The 13,522-nt window shown below is 35.4% G+C and overlaps 1 protein-coding gene across 1 annotated transcript in view; it reads left to right on the forward strand.

The window, feature by feature from the left end:
- The window catches only part of CCDC141 (coiled-coil domain containing 141), a gene marked incomplete at its 5' end in the record, with an annotated part of 79,655 nt that extends 67,941 nt beyond the window's left edge, over positions 1-11,714 (forward strand). Inside the window, 4 exon segments of the mRNA XM_084289357.1 lie at positions 8,517-8,671; positions 8,769-8,898; positions 8,993-9,158; positions 11,537-11,714. Of these exon segments, the coding sequence (XP_084145483.1) occupies positions 8,517-8,671; positions 8,769-8,898; positions 8,993-9,158; positions 11,537-11,657 (572 nt within the window). The 3' untranslated portion in view covers positions 11,658-11,714.
- Between the last annotated feature and the right edge of the window lie 1,808 nt (positions 11,715-13,522).

The following is a 13,522-nucleotide window of genomic DNA, read 5'->3' on the forward strand; positions in this document are numbered from 1 at the left end:
AGGCCACCTATTAGAAGAATAGACTGGATAATGCTGTGTGTCATCTATATTAGCATATCACTAATGTACTGGCTGTTCACAAAAGTACAATATTGACTGCACTGGACTTAATTCTCACATGCTAAAGCAACATGAAATTTATTGTCCTACACTGAATCTTTCGCCATCTGTACCAAACTACTTTTATGTCACACTTGATATATTGCTTGTTTCTTCATACCAGTATTATATGATTGTTTTTCTTTCTCATAGTGATGTTGAGATAAAAATAAGTTACAAAGATTTTCTAAAATTTAAGACCCTGTTTTGTATTCTAAATATGTTGGCAATATGAAGTGTTGAAAACAGTTTTAATGGCTATTACATGTCAAAATACACCCAGATAGTGCACTCAGATCAACATACTTTCTATGATACATTTTTTGTTGGGGATGGAGGAGGGCACATAATTTTATTTTAAACATAAGATTTATTATTTCCAATGACGTTTTTCTCATTTACCTTTAATTAATCTATTTTTTTTTATCTGTAAGGTAAAGCTTCTTAGTATAAAATGGTAATATTCATGATTGTACTGCCATAGATCAGATTTAAATTTCAGTTTCATTCCAAAGAGTCATCTCCACAAATAAAAGCTGCAGTAGTTCCAATAGAGATGTGATAATCTGAACTACAGAGATTTGACCCAGAATTGTCAGGATTTGTGTAAGCAGTGCTTAGCATAAAGTAGACCAAAACCTGCAGATGTTTACAAAATGAGACCTTCCAACATATCCGTCTGCTTAGAGAGATGCTTGTGATCATTCTCTGCCTTCTTATAAAATTAAAATTATAAATATTTATGATAGTTTTCTATATTGTTAATATAGAGAAAAAGAAAATTAATAGTTTATGAAATTAGCTTTTATGCACATTAAAAAATTTTAATGCACTTATTTCAAACAATCACATTGTAGAAGTACTCAAAAGTATACTCACACCAAAAAATATAGTAATTTAAAAAATCAGTCAAATAGAATTCTTCTGTAACTTGAAAGTAGTTAGTCCAGAACAGAAATTTATCAACATATTGCATTTCATTCTTGACTAGGACAGACGTAGGTCTTATTTATTAAGTACTTTGCTTAAATATTTGATAAAAGCAACGTAACTGCTAGTGGAAAAATTCATTCATAAATCCTTAAATGTCATTTGAATCCTTCTTTACTCCTAGTATTTGTTTAAGTATGATAAAACCAATTGAGAGAAAGACACATGATTTTTCCTGCATCTTTGATTTTCATCTTTCATATTATGATTATGGTGGTGTGGATAATTTAGAGGAAATATTTGCTTTCTCTTCCACATTTTGCTGAAAGAAAACAAGCCTTCTACTGTGCAGCATGCTGTGAGCAGAATACATATTGTAAATTGCAGGGCGTCAGTGAAATTGAACACTGACATTTAGATATTTTGGCCCAGTGAGTATAACTTTATTAAAATTCCTGTAACTTTGAAACAGGAGAAGTTCTTAAGGGAATACAACCGCACAATTATAAGAGGGAGCTGGAGGAAGAGGAGAGGAGATAGTGAGCAAATGACAAAACAAAATATTTAACTAAACCCCGAACGAGCAATTTTCTGAGTTCAGTCATCTCCTGAAAAGGTTGGTCCATTCTCCCAGCTATAAAAATCACCTCTTCTCTAAAAGTTTACTTTCTATTTCACAATAAAACTCTTTTTAATTAGAACAATTTTGAATGTTTCAATTTTCATAAAAGTAAAATTCAGTTTAGTGTGCTTATGCCCTTGTGACATTATCTGCCTTTTTTAGTTGTTACAAACATCCAGCAAAACCTTCATGAGCAAGCTGACTTACCTAACTGTTCGTTACATTAAGTAGTATTATGGTAAGAACAAACCCCACATGCCTCTCCTACACACTATAAAGCTTTGTCTGCTACAGAGCTGCCAGTGCTTGATAACTGTATCCTGTTTATAACACTTATTTTGTGTTTGGGAAAAAAAAAAAAAAAAAAATCTTAGGTAATGGCTGCCTTCGGTGCTCTGTTTTTACTGAGAATTGTGACTCTTCCTGAAGCCCATCATTCAAAAATTAAAAGTACTCATCGATGTTTTGATTTGCTTTCTAGATAACTTTATAGGACACTCAGATCACTTTCCCAGGCATTTTTGCCTTCAATCTTGAGGCTAAGTTTATGTACCAAGGAAGGAAAAAAAAAAGGGGGAGGGGGGTCAAAAAAAACAGGAGAGAAAGCGAAGATGTTCTCTTCTGCCTTGCCACTTCCTGAATCAGGCCTTTAAATTAATAATTAACTAAAGCTAGTTGCTGGTACTAAAGCTAGTACCAGAGTCAGTTCTGTAGAGGCTGCACTCAAAGCTGCATCATTTAACGTGTGGATGCTTCATCTTGAAAACCACAGAAAGTTCAATGCTAGAATAATCATTGTTCTGTCATCTTTATATGGTGAGTGGATGAGTTCAGCACAAAGTTGACCTTTTGGTTGGAGGAAAGCCACTTGTGGATCAAAACAGCAATGCAGGGTGAGCTTCTGTCCTTCAGGAGTCAAGGATTCTAATCCTGTTCAGAAAATCTTGTCACAACCCCACTTGTAGTTCTATCAAAATGAAAAACTTGAACATTTCATCTTGTAATGGAGCAGAAACCAGAGGTAGCTTGGATATAGACTGGTAGTCAGATCCAGTTGCTTGATAGCACTTCAAGAAAGACTATCTACTATTTACAATAATCAGCTCTATGAGTTGAAAAGGCAACAGAAAACTCCTAGAGGGGTGTTCTTTCTCCTTCCTCGTGTACATCCAGACTGAGGAATTACAAGGGAGCAGCTATGTAGACCTTATCTCTCATACACATTTACATTAAATTTGTTTCTGCTCTTATTCTTAATGTTACTTAAAAGGCTTTAGAACAAGCAGAAGAGATCTCAGTTACTTGGTTCATGTGAGATTTGACAGACAATATCTGAAGCTAGTTTGCAAAATTGGGTGAGAGAAAGCTTTGAATACAAGTGGGATTTATTCAGTCTTTTCATTATTATTATTATTAGAAACTAACCAGTAATGTTATCTGCTATTGGAGTTTGGGTTACACGCACACTCCCAAGCATAGCAAGGAAGACTGTAATCTTTGCTCTAAGAGAGGAAGAGATTAAAAGATGCTTCAGAGCAAGAGAGTAGATTTTGTTCAAACTGTTTAAAATCTATGCTCTGTATGCTTATGAAGTATATTTTACCCTTTACAGTAAAACTCTGCATATGTACCATGCTTCATATTTCTAGTCTTGTATGCTTAACTTTTTGTACCCCTTTGCAGAAAAACATTTAAAATCTGATTTTGTTCTTCTGAGTTATAGTTTAAATAATTCATGAAATGAGGATTGTCGCTAAAGATTGTATTTTCCTTATTTATTTTTATCTTTTTTAAAATCATATTTTGAAAGTCCTATTCATTCCTCTTGTTCATATACTGAACAAGATATGGAAAAGTAGTTTATCTTAATGGACTTTTTTAAGGCATTGCTGTTTGAGTCTTGATTTAGGATGATAGTCCGGAAGACGTTGTAGAAGAGGAAGCTGCATTGATGAAATGTTCCTGTAGATGATCACTGCTACGATATGGTGTTGAAACACCATCCATGCTCAATTTTGTTGGCTAGAGAAGGACATTCTTAAGCTACTTCTGTCTACGAAGTCACTAAAGAAAAGCTGCCCTCTGACTGCAAAACTACCAAGGAAGAATGGTAGTGAAAGTCCACGCTTGGTGAGGTTAACACTCCTTTTCCAATTTGAACCATAAATGCCAGTTCTAACTGAAAAAATCCATACCTCAGATTTCAACAGATCCTCATCAAAGGAAAAAAAAAAAAGTCAATGTCTTGTCTCCAGCTACATCAAGCAAAGACAAAACAAAAATTATTCCCATGGGGATCACTAGAAAGCTGATAACAGTCTTTGAACACTGAGTAAAATTGTATGCATCCAAAGATTATATGGAAGACCCCAGTAGATTACCTGTAACCCAGGGAAGCCAGATGCCTTTCTAAACAAAGTAAGCATTAGTTTTACTGTTCAGTTCAAAAGCAGATGAAGTGTCTTATAATCTGTGCCCTTGCCAGCACATCCACTCTCATTTTTACTCAAAAATGTTTTTTGTGAAAGAATGAGTTTCCTACTATTGGATTAAATCCTAGTATTAAGCTTCAATTTAAATATTAAATGACATCTTTCAAGTTGTGAAGAGAGTGAGATGCAAAGGAATCCGACTTTCAGTATCTAAGTATACAATTGTATTTAAGGGTGCACAAAAGTATTACATTCATGCTGTTACTATGTTGACACACTGAAATAGTAGACCAACTCTCTACAAGTACCTTAAAGGAGGCTGTAGCGAGGTGGGGGTTGGTCTGTTCTCCCATGTGCCTGGTGACAGGATGAGGGGGAATGGACAAAGTTGCACCAGGGGAGTTTTAGGTTAGATGTTAGGAAGAACTTCTTTACTGAAAGGGTTGTTAGGCATTGGAACGGGCTGCCCAGGGAAGTGGTTGAGTCACCATCCCTGGAGGTTTTTAAAAGACGTTTAGATGTAGAGCTTAGGGATATGGTTTAGTGGAGGACTTGTTAGTGTTAGGTCAGAGGTTGGACTCGATGGTCTTGAGGTCTCTTCCAACCTAGAAATTCTGTGATTCTGTAAATCAGTGCAGAAGTTTTTAATCTCATTATTCATTAACACATTCCTCAGAGAATTTGGAAATTTCTGTGAATTTAGGTTAACGAAACTTGATTTTCACTTGTCTCAGAGTGAGTACCGTATTGCATCGAGCTTTAATCAGAAATATTTTTAAAAGTGTAATTTTTAACAGTTATGTGGATATCAGACACATTTTTAATAGCTGCAAGAAATAAAATTTAAAAAGGAAGAGGTTAGAGATACCGACTACACAGCGAGATACTTGAAAGCGTCCTGGTTTTAATGCTTCGCTTTCTAAACAGAGGTGTAGTCAATACTGAGTACTGCTTTGTTGGTAGTCTGGGTTAAATACTCTTGTTTTGATGACTCTGATGAGTTCCCCCAAAAAATTGCTGGAAAATTCCTGCCAGGCTTCCTTCCTTCTCCTCTCTCCCCACCCCTATTTTTTTTTTCTCTCTGTAGTTCATGTTGTGTATACCTTGCTTCCTTCTTTTAACTATTCTGTACAAGCAGAATAGTACACATGGGTGTTTTGAATTCTGTTTTTTCTGCATTCTTGTTTTACCATACTGAGCTCCCATGGCCACAGTTTTGAACCTACAATTACTGTAAGATCCAAGAATATTTATATCTTTCTGACTGTTCTTTTAAGGAGCAGTTTTAGATATCTCTTCAGACTCACAACAAAAATATTCTGCTTAGGTACTTTACTAACCTAACCTGTCTTCCTCCTTCCCCGTATACAGGCACCCGTTTAAAAAGAAAGTGGTGAACGAGATTGCTTGACTAGAAGAAGTGGAATTATGTGAAAGGGTGCTTACACAAGGTGTACAAATTTGGAGGGGAAAGGGGTTAATTCTTTTTATTTTTCAAAAGAAGCAGCTGATTGTGGGTCTAGGTGTGAGTCAATAAGCAAAGGGAGGCTGAGGCATTCCTCTGGTTGGCTTTGGATCAAACGTGGATGGAGCTGCAGTGGAGAAGGTGGCTTCCTCTCAAATGACTGGTAAGGTATGCCTATTTCTGCTCCTTTTTCTGGAGACTTTGGTAGACTAAGGTAGTATTATTTTGTGTGTGCGGGGGAGTTCTGTCTTTAAAAATTACAGCTCAGTTTCCTTTTTGAGGCATGGTATTCAATGAGACTTGAGCTCTGGATATGGTTATTTCCGATCAGCTGGGATCATTGGCCCACTTGATGTTTCTTAATAAAATTCCTTGTGAGTGTGTTAGTAGCTTGACTAAAACAAAAATCGCCAAACAATAGAATACAGTTTCAAGTAAGAGTAATGCTGAGAGTAATCCAAATTCTCTGAGCAGCATGGTATGAATCTCAGTCTAGTCTAAATTTTTGTAGACGATACAGTTAGAAGTTGGTAAAATTTCCTAACATCGCATTTCAAGACATTCAGAGATTTGAAATTACATGCACAGAGTAAACAGACTAAGAATAACCGTGAATCATAGCAATAAAAACTGGCTGCTGAAAACAATTTGGCTTGATCTGGTACCACCTGTGTTTGAGGATCAGTGGGGGTGGTAAAAAACACGTGATGAAGTCAAATCCAGGTTTCTCCCCACCTGTAGTTTTTACAGACCTCTGAGTTTTCCTTTTCATGCTTGCCAGTTCCCCAGTTTACAGGAGAATTGTACTGTTTCCAACAAATATATAACATTTAATATTATGAATTGAATAGACAAATTTCTTGGATGAAGTTGACAGAGTGGGTTTTCAGTAGCCCTGACAACCTGAAATGTTGTTTCCTTCCATAAGGCAGGGAAAAAAATCTGTTCCTGCTAAACTTTGTGGTTCATACGATGTCTATCCTAGGAATCATTTTTAATTGGCAAGTTGTTTTAGCTTATTCTAGCATTTCATTATGTTATCATGGGCAAATCATTGGTGAAATATAATCATATATTTCCTTTTAAAGGTTGCTGTCAGAGGAAGATCTCTCCTTTTTACATCAGAATGTTCCTTTGTTGAGTACTGTAGCATGTTCCTCAAAGAGTTGTAGTTATTGCCATTTCATGTTGTGTTTTTTTTTTCCACATACTTTTCACTTTGCTATCTAGAAACTGGTCATCTTAGTTTCCGTGTTCTGCTGATTTAGTGATCCAATATCAAGATGTGATCTGATTGATCATTGTCACAGTTCCATTCAAATCTTTTATTCTTTGGTTGCTTGGTTGTTTCTCCTGTTGAAGTGAAGCTGCAAGCAAAGCTGCAGATTCCAAATCTCTGCAATGTAACGATGGTGGCAGCTTGTGTATGCTAGCTTTCAACAGCTGAGAGCTCAGCTGTTGATCTACTGAGCTATCTTAGGTTAGCAAGAGTATGAGAGTAAAAGTCACATACTTCTGCTTTGTGTTGTGGCCTCAGACCTACAGGATGGGAAGAATGTTACGCAGCTAAGACTTTATTGAAAGCTTCTTTTGAGTAATAGCTTACCTAAGCAAAGAATTTATTAATACAGAGGTGAAAATGTCTGCCTCACCATGTTGACAGTCCCACGTTAGGCAAATACATCCAAAGGAGAGTGGCTAATAATCCATATATTATGGATTTAAATGTTTCTGACTACTTTTGTGACATATGCTGGTTTTTGTTTCACAATAACATAAAGCAAAATTATTTATTGTAATACAATGGGGCGATGCTGGCATAGTTCATAGTACATTTCAGTAACCTTCAATTTCTGAAAAGACATTAGTTTTGCTCAATATTACGGAGATATATTATAGTTTATCATAAAGAGGAACAAGAAATAGGGAAGCAAAATGTTTATTTTTGTTGCGGTATATATCTTTCTGTGTATTCTGTGTGTTAGCATCAGAGCTGCTCTGAATTCCCTGTGTCATAAATACTTGATCTGAATTCTGAAGTCTTTTTCTTCTTTTAATGTGGCCATGGAGGTAGAATTTAAGTGGAACTTTGGGTAGAAGTATGATGCTTCAGTACATCCAGCTTTACAGCTTATTAAAGTTATTGTCACATAAAACAAAGCTCTGATTCAGTACAAACTGACTCAGATGACTGAAATTTCTTCAAATATTTCTGATGAGTTAATTTGTATTGGCCAGACTTGGTGCTCTGGTATTGGCTCAGGTATCATCTGTCCTCCTACAGTTGGCATGAAACCAATACAAACTCTACCTCATGTGCTCTGGTTATTGCAAAATAAATGCAATTATGTGTCCATGCTTCATCTAAATCAAATATGTACTGCATAATCTCATAGTGTGTGGCCTCAGTGTTAATGACAGCCAAAATATTGGTCTTGATGATAGTAGTACAGAGGCCATGTTCTGGCTGTAATCATTGCTGTAAATATAGAACAATATATTTTTTTTTCAACAACATTTTAGAATGGAACATTGGAATAAAAAGAAGTGAAGTGTGATGTATGACAGTACACTAAATGCAAGTTAGCTGTCTTAACTTTTTTCCTTTAAATTTGTGTGAGATATTTATTTACTCTTCACTGAAACACAGTAATCCACATATATTTACCTGTTACCTACACAAAGAATGTGATTCGCTATCATTACGTGGATCTAATATCACTCCTGATGCATGAAATTCTTGGATGCTTTATATCTACGTGTTTCAGCAAACTTTATATTATGTAGATAAATGATGTCTGCCTACTCCTGTCTTGCAAACAAGTTATCCTGAGTTCCAGGTGTCAGTGAAGGCTCTCTTTGTCATGGAATGTGGTAACGTTCTAACTATGAGAATGGATTTTTGCTTCAGTTGCTTTAGTTGTGCCATTTAAAGTAGAGTGAATAATTTTTTTATTTTTTTTTTCAGTACAGGGAAAACAGCCAAACTTCATACAAAAATTTGGACATACAACTTTACAGGAAGGAGAAGATTTAATCCTACATTGCACTATACATGGAAAGCCCAAACCCCATGTCTGCTGGACTAAGGATGATATCCAAGTGGTAGCTGGAGATATCAGTGTATGTTCTAAAGTTCTTAAAATATTTCTTGGAGAAAGATAATACATTTTGCTTTATGGTCCTTATAATTTCCTATGTGCGTTCTATTGTTTTACAGGTTGAGAAATTAGGAGATACCTATTACCTCTTAAAAAGAAATGTAGTCCTTGCTGATACTGGGAAATATATCTGTGTTGCCAGCAATGAAGTTGGAAAGGCACACTGTTCTGCTGTTGTAACAGTGATAGGTGACTCACCCTGGCCAGCTGCATGCTTTAAGGCACATTGCCATATTAATTGAGAACCTAATTTCCACTTACTGATGTACATGTCTTGTTTCAGAGAAAAATAAAACCCCAGAAATTTCCACTGTAACTCAGACTAAATCAGAATGGAAAGATGGATATTTTTCAGAAAAAGTGCATGTCACCACAGGTGAACTACTACAAACCCAGGACACATTTTATGTGAGAGATCAAAGGCCAGTCACTAAACATCTCCCATTAAGGTAATTTGCAGCTTACTCTGTGCTACATCTTGTAATACTCAAATAGCTCTAAAAACTTTAATTTATGAAGCACCCATCAAACACTCTTTCTTTTCCTATGAATTTTTGCATAATGTAAATGAAGTACATACTGTGACCGCCTTTTGCATTTAATCCTGCATTAAAAGGTATTAAATTTTATTAGTTTAAAGACCTCGTAATACAATAGAAAAGTGAATTTATGTGGAACAAGATATTTAGTTTGGTGATTTATTTTTTATATCTAGCTATATTAATCTACTTATTAACCTACAACTGAAAAACTCAAAGGTAAAAAGTATTCCAGAAGTTCAGGTTGATATGACTTAAGTATTTGTCCTTTGTTGTGCAGATGGGCTTTTGACATGGCATTAGAATATACCAATTTTTAGCCCATTAGCATTTCCTTTTTAAAGGAGAAAGTAGTTGCTAAATCTAACTTCCGTATTTAACATTTGCAGAACACCATTGGATATCTTGCAAAAGCCTTGAATCATTTTCTTTGCAAGAGCATGTTGCCCAAGTAGAGCAGTTGACATTTTCTATATGTGCATACATATATGCATAGACACTAATTCTCTTGTTTTACTGCAGTATATTCATTATTATTGTTGTTTATTAAAATGCTAAAAGCAACATGCACAAAAACCTCTAGTAGCAATTGATTTCTTATTATATGAAAGATCAGCCAAATATTAACCAAATATTGAATCTGTAAGTAATTGTAATACACAGGTAACATTTGACTGTACCAAAGGAGTATTTGTCTGCAAAATAATCCCATGATATGTGATCTACAGTTAAAAATTGTGATGTATTAATGAATAAAATAGTTGCAGCCTCCAGGACAAAGTTGATATAGGAGCTTCTTGTCTGCTGTGCCATGCAGAAATTTGTAATATTTTGGACCTTTAATAAGCAAAAGGAAAATGATCCTTATGAGAGTAGACCTCATTTTAATGTCATACATCTAGAACATGAAGTCTCAATAAACGAATATGCAAGCAAAGTTTTCTACTAGGTAAGCATCTTTGTAGAAGTATTAGTAACAATCCTACTAGCACAGGAGCAATCATTACTTGTTAACTGATTTAAGATGCCAAAGCCTTCCATTATGCACTTTGAAGAGATTAAGTGAGGTATTTAAAGTCAATAGTCTTTGTGTTGACTTCCTGCACAAGGTTATATCTTGCCTTCTGAATTTAGGCTCTGATAGCCAACTGTAGCTTATAATGCTAGAACTTCATGTGCTTTGTCGTAATGTGTTCAGGGGTGAGTTTTTATATCTTGGGACTGTTACTAATCTGGTTTACTCCATTGTCAGTTCATTGATTCATTGCAAGCATCAGGTAAGATGACATAAGATTGGGACTTGAGTGTTGGGAAAAGATTTATATTCACAGTTTTGCTGTCAGAGGTTTTCAACAGAAAATAACAATTCTACTAATAATGTATATCACATGACTGAAACTAGTAAGAGTTTCACTGTTTTACAGTGAAAAGATGTTTTCACTAGGTATGGTAAAATAGCTTTCTTTCTTGAAGTTATTTGGAGCAATATAATGGAAAAGAGGCCCTGTGGGTCTCAAGAAGTAATGGTTAACATAACTTTGAAAAGTGGTTGACAACTTGTGGGACTGCTGTCAGGCTTCTCCTTCATGGTCTTCTCAAAATATTAATTTTACACTGGTCATGTAAAGTGCATTTGCTTCCTGAAAATATCTAAATATATATTTCTTTTCATAGATAGTGAGTATTATGCTAAAAGGTCATAGAAAAGAGCAACTTTTTTTTTCTTTCATCAGTTCTTGAGGCTTGCCTTATCTAGTTGTAGAGCACCATGCAAATGGAAAGTTATTCTATATGCTGATTAAAAAAGCTGTTCACATTTCATCAGAAGCTGCCTTCATGCTTTCTCTCATGGACGGCAGATCAAGCACTGGTCCCTTGTGTTTTGTTCTGTGTTTTCTGTATCACTGTATCACAGTGAGGTGATGGGTAGTCCAAAGCAATGAAATCAAATGCAAGATCATGTTAATTTTATGTGGTGCTAATATAGAATTCAATATGATTAAAACATGTAGATCATGCAGAAAGATTGAAATTCTTCTTTAAAAGATAATAATAATAATAATCTCTTCTGTTCGTTATACCTAAAGTACTCTCTGGTTATTTATCGTCAGTAAGATACTTAGGATAATTTATGTTCTGTCTTGTCACTCTGCTTTTGCTCTTTGATCTCTTACTGCCTTAAGACCAACAACCTATGTTACCTACTATGGTGCTGATTATGAAAGGAAATGTTGTAACAGCCACCATTTTAAAATATAGGCAATATTGACTGACTTTTTTTTTAATAGGTTTAAAGAGAAACTCTGGCTTCAAGGAGTGTATCTTGAACTTGTGAGGCCAACAGAGGTTAGCTTCAGTTTGGAACAAGATCCTATTCTTCTGCATGCTTCAGAGGATCAGATGGACTGAACTGCAAAATACCTGATTCATGAGAGCGTTCGTTTTGTTTGCTGTGTCCATTATTGGGTGTTGACCATGTGTGAGGAGAAAATGAGTCTTTGAGTGCTATTTGGTTTATATGTAGGTTACAATTTGTATTTTGGTTTCTCTATAACTCATCATTAATAAAAATCCATCTGTGCACAGCATTTATTAGACTGGGATTTCTATTTCTTTTGTTTTGTTTTTCTTTGTGGTTTGTTAGACAAATCTAATAGAATAAGATGATGGGAAAAGGGAGACATTATAAACAATGCATACCTCCTTGCTGATTCAGCAGTACCAACTGTTTAGTACTAATTCAGTCGATGACAATCAATTCCATCAACAGTTCTTCCTACTACCTTATATAGCGAATTCAGATGTAAACTCAGCTTGCAGAGTGAGGAATTATGAGTTTATACTGTTTAAAGTAAAAAGCTCATAAACTGTATTACAGTTTATAACGTACTACTTTACTGTTTATATCTATTCCTGTATATTAAATACTGTGTTACCGCATTTCTAACAATACTGAGACATTTCCAGAAGGGGCTGGGCTTCTAAAGAACTCATAACTAATTATTGCAAACGTTGTCTAATGCATACTTAGTACCAATAATGTCTTCAGGGAACAAGGAATCTCTTTAAGGCAGCATAATGGAGAATTACATAGCTTCTGTTTTCAGGATTGGATTGCTGTGACAAAGCAGTCCATTTCCAGTTGATGCATGTCATTGTGATCCAAAGGAGTGCATTTATGAAGCAATACCCCAGCTAGTTTGTAAACTCATCCTTAGTTTAGCCAAGGGGATTCTTCCCCAGTGGTAAAATTGCTAAAGACATGCAGCATCCATTCAGGATACAGACAAAACCTGAACTGAAAAGTCATTTGGATTGTAGGGCAATCATTAGCAAGAAGAAATTTTTGTTTTCATCTCTTGAATTCAGAGACTAGGTGTCTTTTTGAGTTGGAAAGCTCCCTGCAGAGAAAGAGGAGGACATTTGGAGTGTCATCCACTTGCAGCAGTAAAACAATTGGCTGAGGAAAAGACCTGTTTTGGCTGGCTGTTTGACTGGCACAGAACATCTAGTTAGACTTGGGGCTATCTGTTCTTCACCTTCGTCCTTCTGATTCACATTTTCAAAGTCATAGTTAGCAAATGATTCCTGTTACTCATTTATCTATTTAGTGTACTGCATGTGGCTTATATAATAAAACAGATGCACGTGTTTTTTCTCCAACTGCCTATTGTGCAACAATTTGTCATTCTTTTTATAAACATTGATTAGTCCTACACTGGATTTATATATGACAACAATGCATTCACACTTCCCAGAGGAAGCATACAAGAGTTTAAGAAGCACAACATCTTTGTGCTACATCCAAGTAGATGTCATCTGTGCAAAATAGGGAATAAAATATTTTGACAGTTGCTTCAATCATAATGCCAAAACATTAAACATGTTTCCAACAGTGTGCAAGTTGGCTGGTAGTAACCTAGATTTCTCTCCAAATTAAAGCACAGTCCTAGAGAGGAAATGAGCTGAAAAAATATCATGTACATGTCTTCACCTGATCACATAAATCACTTGTTTGAAATTATAGAAAAGTCAATGGCATTCTGCCCATGAAAGAGTCTCAAGGCTGTGTATGTATGCACGTAAATATAGTAACTAAGGACTGATGTTCTTGTTCTTTTTAATTACACTGTATCTTTCACCAAAAGGAGTTCTTTCCAAGATGGAATGGAGACAAATATTAAACAACCAGTGGATCCCATACAACTACGTTCCTCTGCATATGTTGTTTAAAGATTTCAAAGGATATATTGTTTCTAACTGTAATAGCATGC

This window comes from Netta rufina (assembly GCF_964035555.1).
Source record: "Netta rufina genome assembly, chromosome: 6".
NCBI classification, from domain to species: Eukaryota; Metazoa; Chordata; class Aves; order Anseriformes; family Anatidae; genus Netta; species Netta rufina.